At 35.7% G+C, this 20,832-nt stretch overlaps 3 protein-coding genes, 2 non-coding genes and 2 pseudogenes across 5 annotated transcripts; 3 read left to right on the top strand and 4 right to left on the bottom strand.

Annotated features, from left to right (window-relative positions):
* Positions 1–321: 321 nt before the first annotated feature.
* Positions 322–2,382, top strand: LOC130501411 (uncharacterized; annotated as a pseudogene).
* LOC130494339 (uncharacterized) lies at positions 2,377–4,216 on the bottom strand. The gene is made up of 2 exons (XM_056996324.1): positions 4,006–4,216; positions 2,377–3,790 (listed from the first exon to the last, which is right to left on the bottom strand). The coding sequence occupies exons 1-2, from the start codon at positions 4,093–4,095 to the stop codon at positions 2,555–2,557; spliced, it is 1,326 nt and encodes a 441-aa protein (XP_056852304.1). The 5' UTR covers positions 4,096–4,216; the 3' UTR covers positions 2,377–2,554.
* Positions 4,217–8,490: 4,274 nt separating this feature from the next.
* On the top strand, positions 8,491–10,731 carry LOC108852843 (rRNA 2'-O-methyltransferase fibrillarin 2). The gene is made up of 7 exons (XM_018626322.2): positions 8,491–8,611; positions 8,797–9,089; positions 9,172–9,267; positions 9,354–9,431; positions 9,514–9,690; positions 10,213–10,281; positions 10,374–10,731. Exons 1-7 carry the CDS (start codon positions 8,590–8,592, stop codon positions 10,554–10,556), a joined length of 918 nt encoding a protein of 305 aa, XP_018481824.2. The 5' UTR covers positions 8,491–8,589; the 3' UTR covers positions 10,557–10,731.
* LOC130501412 (small nucleolar RNA snoR60) lies at positions 9,812–9,884 on the top strand. The gene has a single exon (XR_008939656.1). It is a non-coding gene; the product is annotated as a small nucleolar RNA snoR60 (small nucleolar RNA).
* Positions 10,732–11,268: 537 nt separating the features above from the next.
* Positions 11,269–11,352, bottom strand: TRNAL-CAA (transfer RNA leucine (anticodon CAA)). Its single transcript has one exon. It is a non-coding gene; the product is annotated as a tRNA-Leu (tRNA).
* Positions 11,353–11,550: 198 nt separating this feature from the next.
* Positions 11,551–14,031, bottom strand: LOC130501408 (protein DETOXIFICATION 35-like). The gene is made up of 7 exons (XM_056996321.1): positions 13,633–14,031; positions 12,778–13,403; positions 12,650–12,706; positions 12,336–12,574; positions 12,133–12,251; positions 11,957–12,043; positions 11,551–11,855 (listed from the first exon to the last, which is right to left on the bottom strand). The coding sequence occupies exons 1-7, from the start codon at positions 13,903–13,905 to the stop codon at positions 11,784–11,786; spliced, it is 1,473 nt and encodes a 490-aa protein (XP_056852301.1). The 5' UTR covers positions 13,906–14,031; the 3' UTR covers positions 11,551–11,783.
* A 3,166-nt stretch (positions 14,032–17,197) lies between these two features.
* Positions 17,198–18,243, bottom strand: LOC108835623 (uncharacterized; annotated as a pseudogene).
* Between the last annotated feature and the right edge of the window lie 2,589 nt (positions 18,244–20,832).

Below are 20,832 nucleotides of genomic sequence, written 5' to 3' on the forward strand. Positions count from 1 at the left end.
TATGGAGGCCTAATTTCATTTGCTTTTCATTTGTGCAAGGTGTGATACAGTATTTACATTGTTATATATATGTTTCCTAGAATGCCATATGACTTCATCACGTTTTACATGATTAATTCTCCAATAAATACGTTTTAGTTAAAAAAAAAAAGAGTATAGCGTACTTAATTCGTATACATACTCTCGCACGTCTGATGAGTATGCCTACCTGATACATGCTGTCCGTTCTCTGGCATTCTATTTCTGCATCCTGGACCTTTTTGGCTAATCAATATGCTTTGCAGACGTTTCCAGCTTAATGGTGCTTTGTTTTGACTCTTGTAGGATGTTGCTGGGGAATCAGTTGAGTCCGGACTAATTTCACTTATCGAAAAACCAGGATATACTGCTCTGCCACAATATTATCTAAGAGCTGGTTCTGACCTTTTGGTATGAATTTCCCCTTTTATCTTTCTGGATAAAGAGTATCCTCAATATTCAACCTCATGCTGATATAGTGATACATGCTCCTGTTTCTCCAGGATATTATCCAGGCTAGAACACCTAGGTTTAAAATTTCTTCGCAGAAACTTTTTAGCATTTTCGATGAAGCAAGTGAAAAGACTTTCCTGTGTAACGAAGCTGCACAACTGCAAAAATACATATTTGACGGGGAAATTGGAAAAAATGTACTGGAGGCAAAAAATGTCGTTGCTAGCGCAAGCTTTCTTCTGGAACAGCGATTGGTAACTTTTTTCATTCAAGGTTTCACCATTCCTCTCTAGTTGGCAATGCAAAGTGTCAATACTAGGACTTTGCTTTGCATGTATCCGTTACATGTGATTAATCTTTGTATTCTTAATGTAAAGATCAAAGCATGGCTTGCTGACAAAGATGCGGAAGCCCTGAGGTGCCAAAATTTACTGGTTGAAGAGGAAGAAGCTGCTCAAAGAAGGTGCGTTCTTATCAATTGCAATGCTGGTCTTATAACGTTACAAGATCCACGATTCTCTAAGTTTCTAACTGTTAAGTCTTATTCACCGGTATTATGTCTGGAGCAGACAAGCCGAGCTCTTGGAGAGAAAGAAGAGGAAGAAGCTGAGACAGAAAGAACAAAGAGTAAAGGACCAGAAAAAAGATGTTAAAGAAGACGAAAGTACCACATCAGAAGAACAACATTCCCCAGCTGAGTCATCAAGCCCGTTATATGTAGCTTCAGATTCCGAGGCGCAGAGATCAGATTCCATACCGATTGAGGATTCTTCATCCCTCGAGGAACCTCAAGTTTTGGAAATGGACAATGGGAGAAACGCTGAAACTCAAGCGCCAATGGTTGATGATGATGGTTTTGGTAATGGCCAAAACATGGAAAGGCCGCGAAGTGGGCGAAGGCAAATGGAGAAAAGATCACAGCATGGAATGCCGAATGGGTTCCACGGTAATCATGCGCCAAAACTTGGAGGCATCCGAAAGAATGGAACTAACAGAGACGTAAGAGGCAATGCTACTAAAGTTTGGAGCCGAAAAGCCAATAACCCCAAAACGATATTACCAGATGCGGCAGTGAATGAACAGGATCAAGCAAAGAACAGTGAAGTTCTGATTGGATCGGTAAGTGTAACAATCCGAAGCACCGGAGAACATAACCAAACAAAATGCAGTGAAGAGGAGCGAAGAAAGAAGACTGTTGAGGCGAAACCGTCATCAGAGCAATCAACTGTAAAAGTATGGAGGCCAGTGAGCAGTCAGGAAAGGATCGATGAAAACACAGACAACAAGGATAAGAACTCAAGCTCAACTGTACCTGAAGTTAAAACCGGTCATCACATAAGCTTGCACGAAGCGAAGGCGTTTCTTGCAAAGAGTAAAACTTCGTTTAACTTCTCTTTACTTTTTTTTTTAAAAAAAATCTCCATATCGTTTTATTTCAATGTCTGTTAAGGTTGTTTACCTCAAAATCTGAAATGGCATGTCAGGATGGAAAGAGGCAACCACCGAAGAACACGTGACGTTAGTTCTGTCTCGGGAAACAGACATGTCAGGTAACAACAACAGTCACGAATCCTCAAATGGTGTTATAAACACTGCAAGACCAAAGCGCAGGAAGAAACCCGAACAGGGCACGAAGGTAAAGTATGTTCCAAAACAGAGGATTCCTTAAAAATGAGCTTGATTTTGGACCAGAGTATCATTTTTTAGGTATACCAAAAGTGCAGTATTAGCGAGAGAGACATCGTTTTTTTGGGTGCTTTTAGAGAGATTTTTCTTGATTTTATGTGTCATCATTCTTTCTCTTTTTCTTCTTCTTTTTCTAGATAGAAAGACATAGATTTGTTATCTTGTTGACCTTTCTCCATTGCGAGGGTTTTTGAAAATTTGATATGAAATTGATATTTAGCCAAATGTGAAGTCTACCATATTATAATAACATATCAGTACAACATAGATTCCTACAATATATGTTTAGTTGTTAGACCCCAATATCTTACCAAATCACTGAACTGCTTCCAATGTTAGAGGGTTTTAGTTCTGGTCATAAAGAAGACAGAAACCCTTTTTTTCTTTCTCAGTTAAGTCAACTGAATCCTCCAGATCGTAACACCGGAAAGAAACTCCAACTGTTTCCCGAACTGTTGTTGTCATCACCTTCTCGGGCGACCTTCTCATTCGACCACCACTCCGATCTCACAACTTCTTCTCTGTTATCAAACTTAAACTCTTTGCTCGACCCTAGAGAAAACGTTCTCAACTTCTGACTCAGTTCGCTCTCTGTTTCTCCCAACGTTTTGTCACTCCATCTGTTTGTAGGCGAAACCGCCTCATTAGCATAAGTTTGATCATCTAAACCAACTCGGTTTAGCTTGTTTGCAAAACAACGTGCTAAGTCTTCACCAGTCACCTCGAACGAAACTCTATGACCAACCGTCCATGACGACACGTGATCAGAATATCCAAAAACACTGCCTTCAAGTGACCTCAGATTCCCATTTGGTGTCACAGCACCAGAAGCAAGCATTGAGCCAAGGCCTCCACCACCGTCCGGAGTCAGAGCACCTGAACCTAGCCTGGAACCATGACCAGCAGGTGTGATGGACCCAGAACCGAATCTCGACCCCCATTTACGAGCTGTGAAGTGCTCAAAACCCAAGAACTTTGGAGGTTCTCCTATACAAAACTCAATGATGGAGCATTTACCCGGGTAAGGAGAAGATGTACCTGAACCAGGAGAGATTAGGTTACCACCTGGACTTCCTGGATACACTTGATGCGTCTGAAACTCATAGTGCGCAGCAGCTGAAAACGTTTCATCCATTCCGCCGCTGTTTCTCCGAGCTCGTTCGAGCGAAGATGTAAGTAACTGAGCAAAGGGAACTTCAGGGGAAGAAGGTGTTGCAGAACTCATCTGACCTGACTCTGGAGGTGGCGTGAACGGCGCAGTGGACGGTCTTGTTGTGTAAGCAGAGTCTACAGGAGGAGTTACGGGCTGAGTTTCGTGAGCGTAAGGTCCAATCTCAAAGGCTGAAGACGGCTCGTTTAGGGAATATGTATTGACGGGAAAGCAAAGTAGACCATGAGGAGTGTGCGACGCAGATGAAGGACCTGAATGAAGAAACGATGCTGGAGATGAAGGAGGAGCTATAAAGGGAAGAAAAGTAGAAGTTGAGTTGCTCGAAGAGCTTTGGACTTGAGCCACCGGAGCTGATCCGGATGCAACCGGTTCGGGTACAAGAACCGCGTGGCCAATACGCTTCTTGTTCTTTTGTGATCCAAAACACCAGTACAAGCTCCAACAGCTTCCCCATTTTTTCTTCTGAATTAAAAAAGAAAATTAAAAACAAGATTCTTGATCAGCTACAGACAGAACCAAAGGCTATATATATAACTTCACTAACACTTCAAACAGACATAAAACTGTAATAACGATCCATTGTCGGAAAAGTTTGGCAAATCAAGAAACAACAATACTGAGATATGGTTATTATCACCCACGAGAAGAGAAAAAAAAAAGAAGAGCTTATAAGTTACCTGAACCGTCGATGATTGTAGTCTTGACTCGGAGAAGATGGCAGAAGCAGCGGCGCTCACCGTATCAACGTTATTGTTCACGTTTCTCATAATTTCAAGACTTGTTTGACATCCAAGATTTTGCACAACTCTTTAAGTAAAAGAAAATGTGAAACCGAACACGAAGGAGTATCTATAAATAAGCATAAAGGCTACTGATTCTTATGAACTGATATGCCTTCTCTCTCTTTCACCTCACCGGTCGTTATCTCTTGCAGTTTTTCATTCAATTTCCCACGAGATATTGCCACGTCATCCAAATTGACGGTTTGGACCCACACGCTTCCCTTTTTTTAATTTACTTATTAAAAAATTATTCATGCTAAAAATAATTGTGAAATAAAAAGACTAAAAAGGGAGAGTAGCGCATAATAGTGAGTGAGTCCCCCGATGCCGACAAATGGCTTCCTTTGGTATTTTGATATTTTCCTCTAAAAGGAAACTTTGAGTGGCTAAGCTAAAGACAACGAAAAAAAAATTGTGATATCAAGATAACCCAATCGTAATTACAGGAGATGCCACTGAGGGTGTCATTATGGTGGGCGTCGCGAAACTCGTGAGTTTTGGTCGGATCCCTGTTTGTCTTTCGTTGGTTCGCGATAATCTCGTGACCTGACTTACACAAATTTAGTTTCCTTCCAGGTATAGTATTTATTACCACCAACCATTCAAATATAGAGTTATTGCTACGGTCGCGTTCGTGTATGGAATGAATGAATCTATTAAATGGTTTTCTTTTTTTTTTGTGCTATTATCATGTCACTTTTTCTCTTGAGTATAATACATCACTTTCTCATAAGAATAACACTTTTATCTTTAAAGTTTTAAGTAAGGATATTACACCTTTTATTGTACTAATTTGATCCTTTTAATCTTTTTGATATGATTATGTGACTGATGTTTGGACACCGATTCACGCTTAGTATCCACACTTCATGTACGTGCAATATTTGCATTTTGATTATTTAACCAAGTAATTAAACTACGTACATTTTGTTCGTTCAGTTATTCGCTAGCTGCTAAGTACTCGTTTATTGTTTTATAGTCTCTACGAGATTGATTTCTTTTTTTTTTTTTTAGTTGCTAGTTTTGGCAGTCTCAAAATTTTGAAAACCTAACACTTTGAAATATCTTATGCTTACAGCTCACAGCCGTGAATACTGTCATCCATCCAGGACGTCTTATGTAGTAAGAAAACGTGGATTTTGTAAGTTTCGTGGTGATTAATTAGTCCTTCTTGGACCTATAAATTTTTTGGGATAACACATCGGTTATATAAAAAAATTAGTAGGCATTGGAGCATAAACATAAATTACACGAAGATGAATGGTTTGGTCAACTAATACCAGTTAATCTTGTGGCCTGGAATGATAGATATGATAGCATATACGTCAGAAAAAGCTGGATCACTGGCGAATCTAGAAAATATATAGGCTGGGGGCATAAATTAATTAATTGATAAATTTTTATTTAATAATATAACTTCAATTTGTCTTCACATTTTTCAATAAGAATAACATTTAAAAGAAAAATAAATTAGTGAAATAATATAAGTAAAAACCAAGTGAAGAAAAAGAGTGAATATACTAACAAAATGTTATAAAAACGTACTTGAACTCAAAATATTTAAGAAATTTTTTTTTGAATGAAACGAACTTAGAAACAAGAAAGACTAAGGAAAAAAAGAACGTTAAGAAAATAATGAAACGTGGCCAAAAAGAGGAAACCAGGAAATTAAACAAAAGATTTAGAAAAAAAAATCAAGTAGATTTAAGGTGGCAGATGGGTTCGAACGGAGGTCTAGTGGGGGCAAAGAAAGGGTTTTGACTAACTGGGCTGCAGAATACACTGGTTCCAAGGTATTAAAATTTAACTATAAATTTTACTGGGGGCAGCTGCCCCCATGCTGTATAACGTAGATTCGCCCATGAGCTGGATCCTTTTCAATGTGAATATCTAAACAAAATCGGTCTTCGAATCGGATCCTGCATGTAAGTTGGTGTGTTTGGCAGATTTGTATTATCTTATGATTTTTTTGTCACAATCAATTATGCATTTGGTTATAAAGCGTCCTGATAAAAATATATATACAAAGTTAGCTATATATAAGACTACTTCTCTTGGTCCACAGAAAAGAAAGTCTTTTACCAAGATTCTTTTAAAAGGATTCGATAATTACTTTGAAGTCTTTTGATAGACAATTAAAAAAAGATTGTCATAAAGAGATTCTTCAGAACCAAATCGATTCACAGCCTTGTAAGCAACAACTGGTTAACAAGTATATTAGTTTATGTGATAAGTGGTAGTTGTTAGTTTTAAAAAAAAAGGTAGTTGTCGTTTTAAATTGTTATTTGGTTAAATCTAGAAACAGATGGACATGTTACTGGTTTTAGCCGCCATACTTTTGGCATGGAATGATCTTCGAAGATGTATGAATTTATGATTCAAATGTTTTGTGAATGGTTAAACTAAACTAATGCGACAAACAAGATATGAGAGGGGTTGGTTGATTAGTCGGTCTAAAGAAGAAAGATAGAACAGAAGGCTTTGTGCTTATGGGGCTAACTAGAGGGCTCACGTGTTCATAGTGGTGTAAATGCCCTTTACGTGCGTGCGTAAGAATGCAACCCTTTACCTTTCTCTCTTGATAAGAAAGTTATCCACTATTTAGAGTATACTACTATTTTGACAAACAATGATAAAAACTTAGAAAAAAATGGCAGTAAATCTTTTTGTGTAAGTAAACAAAATTAATAAAAAATGCGTTCTCTTTCGAACATTTTCACTATCCTCTCTAGTCATGTAAAAAATACATGACAACCAAATCAGTGATACCAATACATCATGTGACCTGAAATTACACTTGTGTGATTATATATACTATGCTCGAAAAATCTGCTTAGACAGTTAATCAAGAAGCCAACTAAATAAAATCCACTTATCCACACCTCTGGCTCTAGTTAATACATTTGAACAATAAAAGTCCCGCTACGTGTAAATACGGAATGGAAAAGTACATAGATACAAAGCATAAACTAAAAATGGTACCATTATTGACAAAAATTTACATCCAAAGGTGGTCGGTCATCCACTAGCAGTCACTCACATGGATATCTAGTAGACATTGAACATGATATAAAGTGACAAATATGTGGAATAATCAATGGGAATCTTCATTCACATCCCTAAATAAATAAATAAACATTTCGAGCATATGATCTAGCTATAGCTACTCCATTACATATGTAAAAGAAGTTTATATAAGTAATTTAAAAGTTGTGGAAAGTTATAGTAATATGGTTGGTAGGGAGAGGACTCGAGAAAAAATAGATTGGGGCCAGCCAATGGGCCCTATTTCTTCTCCGACATCCCCACATGCACTTCTTCTCTCCATTCTCTTTCATCCCGTATTTCACAATCTCACTAACTTATTAATGTATTATTTTTCGAGTGAATTGGTTTGATCCAAAAGAACAATGAAATGAAACAAATTTGTATCTGAAGTAAGGTATCATAGTGTGAGATTTTGGGTATTAGCTTAATTAGAGTAAAAGTTTAGTGTATGTAATACAATTTCTCTTATTTTTTTTGGTTTCAAAACAAATATCAGATACTTTTTATTATTTTAATAGAAAATATCAATAAAATTCCTTAAAATATTTTTTTATTAGTTGAAATATGATTAAATATATAAATAATTATATTTTTATTTTTAAAATATACAAAATCACATGTTCTCTTAATCTATGTGTATAAACCTAGAACGATAAAACAGAAGGAATATTAGTTTTAACGCTATACCTACTATTCTAGTAAACCAAGCGACCATAGCCGGTGGTAAAAGAACAAAACTGGGATATAAAGTAAATCTGTCATTTCTAAATTCTAGTTCTGTTAGAAACTAAATTACCATTTGTTTGACTAGGTGAAATGGAACCCTGGTTTACACCTATTTTTTAAAATTTAAGAGTTGATCGACTCGTCAGTTTCAGTCTACTGGAAAATTATTTAGGCATTGGTCCATACATATATAGGTGAAAAGGAAACTAATGTTCTAAACTTCTAATATTGATTGTGATAATACTTATATGATCTTTACACTGATTGTGAACATGCTGAGTCATCACAGATCATTCGAGTTTATCGTTATGTAAGATGGGGTTCGAAGTTTTTCTTTTTAGAAATTTAGTTTAAGCATCTCGGAACATAAAATTACTGGACTATCGTAAAATCTTTGATATAGTTTTATAGTGGAACAAACCTTGCAAAGAAATCCATTGGTCCAATACTGGAAGCTGCTTCATATTAAGGCCTGAACTATGAGATTAAGGCCCAAATATAATGAGCTTAAGGCAAGGCCCAAACATGGTGTAAGGGTATATGCGTAAATAACAATAATCAACTGCAGCAAGTAAACCCTCATCTAAAACCCTAGGCGCACTTTTATAAAAACACTCGCATGCGACAGCTTAATTGCTTACGACGTCTTTAACTCTCCTTGAAACTCTTCTCGCTAAGTCGCCATTTCTTCCTTCTCAAGCAAACATGAGACCTCCTCTAACTGGTGGTAAGAAACCCTAGCCGCCGCTTTTTATGTTTGGTCTCCATCGTAACAACAGCTAGTTATCTGTTAGTTTTGTTGGAACTTATTGTGTTTAGCTAAACTGAATATCAATGTTGTTACCTTTAGCTCTAATATCTATTGGGTATTGAGGATATTGAGTCTCTGCTTTAATGTTGTTTTGTGTTCAGGACGTGGTGGTGGTGGTGGGTTCAGTGGTGGAGGTGGAGGTAGAGGAGGAGGAGGAAGAGGTTTTGGAGACCGTGGACGCGGCAGAGGCATGAGAGGAAGAGGTAGAGCAGAGCGTCCTCGCGGAAGAGGAGCACCTAGAGGACGTGGAGGAATGAAGGGAGGCAGCAAAGTGATTGTGGAGCCACACAGACACGCTGGAGTGTTCATTGCAAAGGGTAAAGAAGAAGCTCTTGTCACTAAGAACTTGGTCCCTGGTGAAGCTGTTTACAACGAGAAGAGAATCTCTGTTCAGGTAGATTGACTTGAATTTTGTTTGTTTGTTTGTTTACCTCTTTTAGATGAAAGTCTTAATTGGCTTGTCATTGAATCTACAGAATGAAGATGGAACTAAGACTGAATACAGAGTGTGGAATCCTTTCCGTTCTAAGTTGGCCGCTGCTATTCTAGGTGGTGTTGATAACATTTATATTGTAAGTCTCATTCTTGTTTAAATCTTATCTATCCTGATGCCTGTGGGAAGTGTTGTCATGTATTGGTTGTTTATGTTTCAATGTAGAAACCTGGTGCTAAAGTTCTATACCTTGGTGCTGCTTCTGGAACTACAGTATCCCATGTATCTGATCTTGTTGGATCTGTAAGAAAAATTTAGCCTTTAGAAGTATTAATTCTTACATGTCTAGATGTGTTGCTTTACTGCTGGCTTTGTAATTTTGTAGGAGGGATGCGTTTACGCTGTTGAGTTTTCTCACAGAAGTGGTAGAGACTTGGTGAACATGGCTAAGAAGAGAACTAATATTATTCCTATCATTGAAGATGCTAGACACCCTGCTAAATACAGAATGATCGTTGGCATGGTTGATGTTATCTTCGCTGATGTTGCTCAGCCAGATCAGGTTTGCTTCTTTATTATATATTACACTCGGAATGATCTGATGCTCTTTAAAATTTGCTTTAAAAACTTTTGCTATATCGCATTGTATTTGTGCATTGCTTTTTAAAACGGTGTTCTGATGATAGCAAATGATGAGCTTACTTGGATTCCCCTTCAGATCATCATGGATGATGCAAACTCCAAGTTTCTGATGCTTAAGAACATCTTGTTTCTCTATTCTTCAGAATTTAGTTTTTGTGCATTATGCATATTCCATTTTTGTTTTTCAAACAAAATATCTATATTTTTTTGAAAAATACAAATTCAAAATCGGTTTTGTTTTTTTCCTGTTGTGACTAAATCAAACATATTTTAGCATATTAGTATTTTGATTTGATAATTTGATTGGAGCGCCAAATTTCTGTTGCCATTCAGCTTTTCTTGTTCAAAGTTTGTAATGTCATTTTTTTTTATTTCAAGAGTTCTAACATAATTAATATATTTACATGTGTGTGTTGTGTTCTTAAAAAAACCTCTTAAATAGGCTAGGATCGTGGCTTTGAACTCAAGCTTCTTCCTCAAAACAGGAGGTCACTTTGTTATCTCAATCAAGGTTAGTAGCATTCCAAGACATTCATTTATGTAAAACTTCGAACGTTCATTCACACCAAAGATTTTAGTAAACATGTTTTTTTTTTTTGGCAGGCTAACTGTATTGACTCAACAGTTCCAGCAGAAGCAGTGTTTCAGAGCGAAGTGAAGAAGCTGCAACAGGAGCAGTTCAAGCCAGCAGAGCAGGTGACGCTTGAGCCATTTGAGCGTGACCATGCCTGTGTCGTTGGTACCTACCGTGCGCCTAAGAAGGCCAAGGCTGTTACTGCTGCTTAGAAAAATTCAGAACATTCCTTGTTTTGTTTTTGGATTTGTTTTACTCTTTTCACAGTTCCTCAGATTTTGCCTCTCTCTTCTTCTCTTTATAATCTCCAAAGGCTTTTTAGGTTTTATTTAAGTATGTAATCATTTTGAATCTTGTTTACTTCAATGTCTCAACTTACAAAGCTCTTTAGTTTGAAAATATTAATTATAAATGTATGATGTTAACCCAACTTTCATCCTCTTGGTGATGAATGTCATGGGTAAGATTGAAAAATATCTGGCAAAATATGAGTGAGAGATTCTTGAATTTGGAAACAATACAAAGTCTCCATGAGCTCTGATTTTGTTGATTGCTAAAATTCACTAAATACTACAAGTCGACTTGAGCTCCGCTCCGTTCTCGCCACATAAAAGACATTAGGATTTGCTTCGCCTCGGCCATTATTACTCCGTAACATATACGAGATTACTTCAAGAGGGCTGGTGAGTTATCTGCAGCTGAGATCGTCGACAACCTATGACAATTGTTGCAAACACCAAAACAGTACAAGACTCCAGACGGAAAGTACTCTCAAGTTGTCTCAAGGGCATTGAGATATTTGTGAGCTTTCTTGCAGCAGCTGCAGTTCTCTACATGCTCTACCTACATGTAAACTATTATGTTGGCATTAGTTAAGGATGTTTTAGCACTAGTTTTCAAACTTAATTTAAAAATTCAAAATACTGTCAGAAGTGGGATTTGAACCCACGCCCTCTTTCGAAGACCAGAACTTGAGTCTGGCGCCTTAGACCACTCGGCCATCCTGACTTCTTGTTACATGATAGTTGAAACATATATTATCTACTTGAATTATTTCACACAACAATAAGCAAAAGGAAAATTAAACGATTCCGTAAGCAAATCATTTGTTGGAAAAGTACAACTGTACAAGTCTTGAATGTTAGTACAGGGCCGCTTGAATTCTTGTGAACATTTTAAATAAGTTGGTTGATAGTACATTTTAAGTCACAAGAGCAAATGTACTTGACATTTGGAATACATTCATAAAGTTGGTATGGTTTCAGTTGCATTTTCTTTTCATTTGGAAGAAAATAACAAAACCACCGTTTTGTTACTTCACTAGTTGAACAGTTTCCTAGAGCCTAATAAAGTTACCAAATCAATGAGAGAAGACAAACAAAAAAAGAAGATAAGCTACGTATTCATTTTCAAAGCTAAACAAAACAGAAACCACATAATCATGCAATTACATCCTTTGATGTAGTTTCACTCCCTCCCCACTTCTTCATGCGTTCCATAGTCTCCTCCACCTGTTCATCACAGTTATTTTTGTTACTATATAGATAGTTTAATGGATCTCAATCAACAAGTGTATATGGATATGGTTTTGTGTCTTAGTTTAGTTTCTTACCTCTTTATTCCAGTTTGTCTTGTACAGAACAACCATTAGTAACAATGTTTGAAGAGTTGTTCCTGCTATCATTCCAGCCCAAAGTCCCTGAAAACATTATAAAAAAAAAATAATCACTATTAATGGACTTAAAAGGTTTCACTACTTCAGTGGATTTTAAGCATGTTTTTACTTACCATCACTCCCAAGTTTGCTTTGTAACCAAGAAGATACCCAAAGGGAAGGCCAAAAATGTAGTAACAACCCAAGTTGATATAAGCCACTAAACCTTGCCAACCACCTCCAATAGCCACACCTAAACAAGATGAATAAAATCCAAGAGACGGTTATCTATGATGTGATGAAAACCTCTGGAAGAGAAGATATATTATTGTGTTACCGGAAATAACTGGCTGCACGCTGTTGAGAACCATGGTTATACCAAGAAGATAAGCTAGCTTAGACACTGCGCGTTGTAGAACTTCGCTGCTTGTGTAAATGATAGCAAAACGGTCTCTGGCTATGATGATAGCCACCATAAAGACAAGACCGATCAGTAGAGACTGTAACACCGCGACATAAACAGAGTATTTAGCTGCTCGTGGACGGCCTAACCCAAGCTCATTAGAGACACGGACACTAACACCAAGTAGACAACACATGAGTTTCCATAAGTCTAATATATAGCCAGCTAAAACAATGTCTTGTGGTTACCTTATAGCAGCGTTTATTCCAATGAACAACATAGCCTCCAGGCCATTAACATTCATGCTGAAATGCCAAAAGATTTCAAATCAAGCCGTGAGGAGGGATACAAGGCATAGTTGGTGAAAGCGACTCACCATATAGAAAGAGAATCAACAGCGATGACAGCGTTGTCAAGGCGACCGGTAAGGACAATGATACTCATCATATACCAAAGCTCAAGACAAAGCATAACAGCAGATGCGATAGAGAGTCTAACAAAAGCCCAAATCTCTTTAAAAGCCAACCAAGTCAAGCCAGTCCATCCTTCGTTGCACCAACCAATCACATACACAATCTGAGAGATCGCCGTTCCCCAGTTCGTAATACTAAACGCCAAAGCGGCACCGTTTGTGCCCCAACCAAACACAACGATGAACAGCCAGAGCATAGCAACGTGCATGATAAGAGCGACGAAACCGATCCAAGCAATGGCGATGACTTTGCTCTGCGCTTGAAGGAACTTTGAGGTGGGGAAAGTGAAGGCCATCGAGAAGAGCTGAGGGATGGTTAGAAGTGTGAACTCTCCAGCTGCAACAGCGATCTCCTCTGCTTGGCCGAGAAATCTCAAGACGGGTGTGGCGAAGATGTAGATAGGAAGGAGGAAGATGCATGAAACGAATAAGATGATCCATGATCTCTGCATGTAGACTCCTAACATGTGAACTTGACCTGCTCCAAAGGCTTGTCCACAGAGTGTTTCAAGTGCACTTCCCATGCCAAGCTGCACCCAAGCAAGTTTCATCAAGCTTCAAGTAAATATTTGAACATATATAAGCATGTTGGTCCTGAAATTTTAGGATCTAAAGACAATTTAGTCAAAAATTTAATAAAATTTTAAATAAATTTGGGGTCTATGTAAATTATTTTAAAAATGTTAGAGACTATAAGCTAATATTTTTTTGTCTCTGTTCATGACCGGCCAGGAGATAAAGAACCCAAAGAGAGAGTACCAAGAAGCCGAAGGAGAAGGTGCCGATGACCGACAGAGAGATGGAGACGGCGGAGAGCTCTATCTCGCCGATATGGCCGACGAAGATGTTGGTGAAGGAGGTGACGCCGTACTGGCAGATGATGTTGAAACCAATGGGAGCAGCGATCTTCCACAGCTTGGCCGACTCCATAGAAAAGACTCGCTTCACGTCGCTCAACGTCCTCGCCGGCGAGTAATCCTCCTTTACCTCATCACCACCACCGTGCTCAAGAAGCGGCGTCGTTGGTTCCATCTCCTCCTCAGAGTCTCAAACGTTAAACCTACGCTCGCTGGCTCACTAGCCTCTTTAAGTCTTTCTATCTCTTTTAGAGTCAATATCTGTTGCGAAATAATAGGTTTGGTTTTATATAACAAAGACGTTGGATCACACACTTCTCTCCACCCTTCGTTTTTTGCATATACCAATCATATTTTATTATCGTTGACAAGAAAAACAAAATCATATTTTACTAACCAAAAAAAATATATAAATTATTATCACAACTGGTCAATTTATATGTGACTCAGTTTATGGAAAATATCATTTTTTTGCAACTAAAAATAACATTTTTTGCCAAGAAAAAAAATTGAAGATTTGAAATCTAGTGTTCTGACTGCATTGGGTTGCATGCTAGCCTCTAAATTTGATATTATACCAAACAGCGAGTTTTTATTCTCGCATAAAAAGGGGGAGAATAACTTTTATTACCTATTAATATAGTCTAAAAAAGGATAAAATCATATTTATCCATAAGTATAGAGCAGAATTTTTTATTTTTTTGGTAGTACGTTTAGAGTTTTGGAAGAAAGGATAATAGTTATAGAAAAGAGAGAGAAAAGTAAAGAAAGTGTTGGAGAAACTTACTTCGAAATGTGGGATTGGGTAAGTGAGGCTGGCGACGTTTGGCATATGAATCAAAAATTCATAAAAGAAGCAGCCAGATGAACTTTGAAATGAGAGAGACATGTTGGCGTTGTACCTCCCTTTAATGCCTCTTTCCCGGAAAACGACAGAAAACATTTACTATGGAGGGAGAGACCTAGTGATAAGAAGTTTGGAATATAAGATCATGATTAATCCAGGGTTTCTGAGGTGGATTTTTTTATCGGAATATAAAAAATTGTTTTTTATATTTCATACACTCTAAAAATCCCGGATTAATCATGGTAAAAAAAATCACACGAAAGTTGTTAATATTCTCTCAGTTTGAAACTTTTTTTAATAGTTTTAATATATATTAAAATATTTATAATTTTAATTATAAATATATTATTATGTAATTAATTACTTCTCATAACTTTTACTTAATAAAAATATAATAAACATAATTAATTTATTTAAAATTTACAATTTATCATTATCTAATAAAGATATATTTAAAATGTAAAAAATGTATATATCTGAAATATATTTTTTATTAATAATGAATCATTTAAACGAAATGAATAATACATTTACCACTCTTTGGGTAGTGATAGTATTTAGCAAGTCCTTGTAGTGTCCCGGCCGCGATGACTTCCATGTTCATTCACTCAGCACGTGGGTTTTACGTTGTCAGACGGTAGGGATGTTGTTATCTTTTAAAGGTAGGGGTGGACGTTCGGGTACTCGTTCGGGTTCGGATCGGATATTTCGGATTTTCGGGTATTTCGATATAAGGATATAGAATTCGTTCGGGTATTTCTGTATTTTGAGTTGGGTTCGGGTATTTTTAGTTCGGGTTCGATTATTTTGGATTGGGTTCGGATATTTAGATTTTAAAAGAAATAGAAATAAATTCTTCAGTTTTTAAGTTTCTTGTATTTAAAAAATATAGATTTTACTTAACTGATTTTTCTATTTATTATAGATTGAATGATTAATAGATTTAGAGATAACATTTCAAAAATAAAAATATTAATTTGGCTATTATTTTTAAACTTTGGATGTAACTTACATGAAACAAAAATTTAACATGCATTTTAAATAAATATCAAAAGAAAAATTCATAATTATATATTATACTATATGATCTTGAAGTATGTGTAACATCAATATAAATATTTTAAATAAAATGAGAGATGTAAACTAGAAAAATAAGGGTAAGTATACATATGTTCGGTTATCTTCGGATATCCATTCGGGTTCGGATATTACCCGTTCGGGTTCGGATATCCAATATTTCCTAACTTAATATCCGTTCGGATATTTTGCTACTTCAGTTTGAATTTCGGTTCGGGTTTTTCGGGTCGTGTTCGGGTGCCACTTCGGGTATCGGGTAAAGTGTCCACCCTATTTAAAGGTTCGAAAAAGTCTTGTTACTATTTATACAATCACTATGTGAAATTTTTATATGCTTTGGTCTTACTTTTCCACAATATTGAAAATCATTTTTTGTTAGAACACTCATGTTTGAATTATTCCAGGTTAAATGTATTTAATTTGAAACTTTTGATGTTACCAAAAAATAAATATATTTTATTAATGTGAGTAACCAAATCAATTTTTTTTTTGCTTAAATTTGAAACCAAATCAATTATTGTAGTAAACATTTCCACGTACATCATCTTTTTTTTTTTTGAGCAACTTCCATGTACATCATCTTATACTTGAAATCGGATGTTACAGTTGTCCATTCAATTTTAACTTCCAAAAGGTTAAGACATAGCTCCACTTTCATTCTTTTTCTTTTTCCTTTTTGCTAAGAATGTTAATTTCATAAAATGAAAAGAGGAAGAATACAAGAGTTCCTTTTTCAAAAAAAAAAAAAAAAAAAGAATACAAGAGTTTCATTCCAAGATGAATGCTACCAAGGCAGAAAGAAATAAAAACAAGGAAGCACCATAAGACTTATGCCCTGTTCGTTTCTGTAACGCGGCGACAGGCAACCTCCGCGACAATGAAACGAACAGGCCTTTAGTAGCCAATAACAATGAAAAGCATATATATAAGGTAGGAAAGTTGCTTAGTCCTTCTAGAAGCCGAAGAAATGAATTACGTAACGTATGGGTCGTCGGATGCATTGGTCAATAATATTGGAAGAAGAGTCCGACAAAGAAACTTTCTTTTTTCCTTTCGGGTGTTTCTACGGAAACTACTACTATGGTCCCATGGTCCAGCTCTCTTGTTTTGGTCTTCGTTGTCCCTACTGTGTTTAATTCTCAGTTTTCAGAATTTTAAAACCTTTTTTGTCATAAACCCAAAGATACAGTACATCATCATCATCTTAACTTGCGAACCGGCCCATCCAGTTCACCAAAGGCCAATCCTGGCTAGGAAGAAATGTACCTAATCATATTGTGCTTTTGAAGTGACATTAGATGGGCCAAGATTTTGCAAATGAGCTTTCATAATACCAGTTGTTTCTTTCTGTATCTTATTTCACCTCCTATTTTCTATAGTCAGGGTTCGAATGATTTAAACATATATGAACACAAATAAGAACGTAGAATCATATAGTTAAAAGTTTTCTGTGAAGAAACTGTGATAAAAGATAGCTGCAATTCAGATATAAGGAGTTTTTAACATGTATATGACAACAACTCGCAATGCGTCCATAAAATATTGCAAGGTAAGAAGCAACAAAGCAATCTCACACCAAAAGAACCAAAAGGGCTACAAATAAACAACACAGTAACTTACACCATAACACATTCATGGTTCTATTAGCAAACCAATTCTGGAATCATGGTATTCATCACCCCCGGAACAGCCCATTGAACACAAATGTGTCCCCGTCACTGTTTTCAGATATCTGTAGAGACGAGACAGCCTGAGCAGTAATCAAATCAGCTGATGTTCCCATGTTGTCATCATCCCAAGCATCACTAGTGAATGGCGACCAGTTACTATCTCCTAATCCACAACCGTTTGACACAAACCCAATCCCTTTCACCGCATAGCTTTCACCTCTAAACATATCCATCTTGAAACCCTTTTCTTCACCAAGCATGACTCGAGATGAATCATCATCGTCAGAATCTTCTCCCAGCAGGACGTGAAGAGCAACAGCTCCAGCAATAGCAGCACCTTCTTCATCTAGCCTCTGCTGTTCTTTAAGTTTCTTCTGCTTCTTCTTCTCGAACTCGGCCCTGATGGCTGCAGAAGTAGCAAGGGCTTTCTCAAGACGTCTCTTTTTCTTCTCAGCTTGTTTGACACGATCGAACTCATCTTTACCATGTGACTTCTTTTTCTAGCTACTGACTGAACTTGCTTGCACACACAGTGATCCATAATTGCTTCCTCTAAATATATATATCTATAGTGCTAACTAAATAAACTCGTAGAGGAACTCAAGAACTACTACACCCACTCTGGTGTATAGGAATACCTCATCGCTCGAACAATACAATCCCAAAAAGAAATAACAGGAGAAAACTGAAGAGAGACGTTGTAAGAGTTTGCAGACGTAACATTTGGAATCACTAGTCCTCCTTTCCCCCATGCCCCCTTAAACTCGCCCATTTTCTGCATTGGCAAATATTATTAATTGATTAGTTTAAAATCTGCAGCAAAGAAGAACACACAGAGAAGCCTATGCAAATAACATCAATGTTAAAAGCAGAAGCATAGTTTTACTAAGCCAAACACACAATAGCATTTACATGAAGCAAAAAACACACACCCACACAAACATAAACTTTCTTATGGCTAAGCTCTCTCAATTCTTCTCACCAGATGCTTTAGCCTTTCATCGTCAAGATGGTATAAGCTAGGTCAAGTCCTCTAGGACAAGTGGCCCTACGAAAATTCCTAGCCAAAAAAATCGAATAAATTCCTTCCAGTCCGGCAAGCAATATAACTGTTGCTGGTTTAGTGGATGAATAAAGTTTATGTATTCTTTGTCAATTTGGTCAAGTAGAAATCGAGCCGGTAAACTAAACATAGATTATTCGGTTAATGAAGAATTAATCTTGAACGCTTCTCATCAATGGATGTATGAATCATAAGAGAGTGGGTTCGGAAAATTTGGTTGAGTCTTGGATGTGATTGCAACGTAAAAATGAAGAATGATGTTTAATGCGATTGTTTGATTTCTTTTACTGATTCCCGACCGGACCGGATCTAACCGGATTGGAACGGTTTTTGTTTTTGGGCTAAGAATCTTCGTAACGACCCCTACATGAGTCCAAAGAGTGTTTACTGCAAAAGTGCAAAGTAATCACTATTATATTTCAGTGACAAAAAAAAAATCACTACTAGAAATTGATCCGCACGGATTTTTATTTTTTAAAATATTTATCTTCTATAAGTGGTAGTATATTTGTTATAATTTTAATGTTTAAATAATTGTTTGATGTCAAATTTTAAAACATATTAATTTTATAATTTATATTAAACAGTTTTGTTTTATGTTGAACCATCAATTATAGCATCCACACTTTTCTAATATGACATCTCCACAAGTGGGTTTTTATTTTTGTATTAATCAAAAATTTAATGTATAATGAAAAATTTTATATACTTTTTAAAGTCTGGTATATATTTTATATTCATACATATTTATCATATTATATTTGTATTGGGTTATTATTTTTATTAAATATACATAAAATAGTACATTTACATATTAATTTATATTTTATTGAAATCAACTAATTATTTGTGTTAATTATGTTATATATCAGGTATCCGAGGTAGAAATAAATAGACTTGAGTCATGCATATTAATATTTTACTTAAATAAAACGTAATACTAAGAAAGTACCTTTATTTAAAAAAAACATTTTTCAATGTGTTAATTTACTCGTGTAATTAACATTCATTTGATGTTGGTGCAGGTTAAATAAAATAAAAGGAAGAACTATGCTTCGCGGTGTTGATTTTGGAGGACTAACAATTTGGTGGGAAAGGTAAATAATTCTTTTCTTTTTTGTTTCTGTCATTTTAGGTAGGATTAATCATTTTAGGAAAATTTAATAGCTGGAAAAACAAATATTTTTTAACTATAAGTTAATTAAATTTCTAATGGCATTGAATCGTAAATATTGTGCAATTTAAAAATGTATTTTTTATGTGTACTTCTGTTTTAATAGTATAGATTATATAAAAGTGACTATTAATCTGATGTTTTTTGTATGTTTGATTGATGATTCTTTGTGTATATATATTTTTTATCCTAGATGATATGCCTCTTGGAGTAGTTGGGTTTGTTTTCAACTTTCCTTACGACGCGTACTGGTTATCAAAGGTATGCCATAGATGATGGTCATAATGAAAAATCTTTACCCAAGGGGGAAAAATTGAAGTTGGTTCTGGTGTGATGGTATATGTTCGTTGGATTGATGATGCAATGGAGGTTCTTGATTGCTGCTCGGTTGCTGTACCTATCAATGGCAGGGTGATTTTCTATGACAGTGCTGAGGCAATGGCTGAGTTTATCTCTGGCATCTACTGAATATGCAACTTTCTTCTGGATTTTTCTACTAAATATGTTTACAACTTTCTGTTTAGGTTTTTCTACTAAATATGTTTTTTTCTGGGTTTATCTGCTGGCATGATGTAATTGATCAATTTGCAACTTTGGGCATATGATGTAATTGATCAATTTTCAACTTTTAATTATTTCTAATGTTAAAAAATATTATACAGTGAAACCTTTATAAATTAATAATGTTGGGACTACATCAAAACTATAAATATTTATCAATTTATAGAGATTATTAGTTTATCGATATCTATCTTATTAAAATAGAAGTATCTTTTAGTTTTGTTTGGCAACATGAATTGCAGAGTTAAAAAAAAATTAAAATGTTGTTTGGACAGAAAGATAACATCTATCTTTGGCTTATATAATTTAATTGTTACTATAGAATTGGGTCATATTTGCTATTATAAACCCATTTTGATAACTAGATTATTTATTGGGTCATTGTAATTATTGGTTGTTTAAATCAAATAATAAAATGAATAAGTTAATGTCATGATTGAAAACAATTATAAAATTGATTTTTGGTTCATTTATTACTATTTAAATAAAATTAAATATTTAGCAGAAAATATGTAAAAATTAGGAAAACTTTAGCAAAACATTTAATAAAAAGAACAAAATAATAACAAAAAAAAAATAAAAAAGGTCGAAAAAGATGCAAAATATGTGTTGAGAAAGTTAATGTGATAATTACATATATAATTTTACAAGTATTTTTATTACTAAATCTTCATCAGTTATTCTTTATCAAATTCTGAAAACTTTGCAAC

This window comes from Raphanus sativus, unplaced genomic scaffold (assembly GCF_000801105.2).
Source record: "Raphanus sativus cultivar WK10039 unplaced genomic scaffold, ASM80110v3 Scaffold0187, whole genome shotgun sequence".
In the NCBI taxonomy this organism is placed as follows: domain Eukaryota; kingdom Viridiplantae; phylum Streptophyta; class Magnoliopsida; order Brassicales; family Brassicaceae; genus Raphanus; species Raphanus sativus.

Coding starts and splice junctions, on each gene's coding strand:
- LOC130494339 (XM_056996324.1), bottom strand. CDS start 4,095: ATGAGAAACGTGAACAATAACGTTGATACGGTGAGCGCCGCTGCTTCT. Junction 3,791..4,005: donor TACAATCATCGACGGTTCAG/GTAACTTATAAG, acceptor TTTTTAATTCAG/AAGAAAAAATGGGGAAGCTG.
- LOC108852843 (XM_018626322.2), top strand. CDS start 8,590: ATGAGACCTCCTCTAACTGGTG. Junction 9,432..9,513: donor TATCTGATCTTGTTGGATCT/GTAAGAAAAATT, acceptor GTAATTTTGTAG/GAGGGATGCGTTTACGCTGT. Junction 10,282..10,373: donor ACTTTGTTATCTCAATCAAG/GTTAGTAGCATT, acceptor TTTTTTTGGCAG/GCTAACTGTATTGACTCAAC.
- LOC130501408 (XM_056996321.1), bottom strand. CDS start 13,905: ATGGAACCAACGACGCCGCTTCTTGAGCACGGTGGTGGTGATGAGGTA. Junction 13,404..13,632: donor CCTTCTCCTTCGGCTTCTTG/GTACTCTCTCTT, acceptor GCTTGGGTGCAG/CTTGGCATGGGAAGTGCACT. Junction 12,252..12,335: donor CGTGCAGCCAGTTATTTCCG/GTAACACAATAA, acceptor CATCTTGTTTAG/GTGTGGCTATTGGAGGTGGT.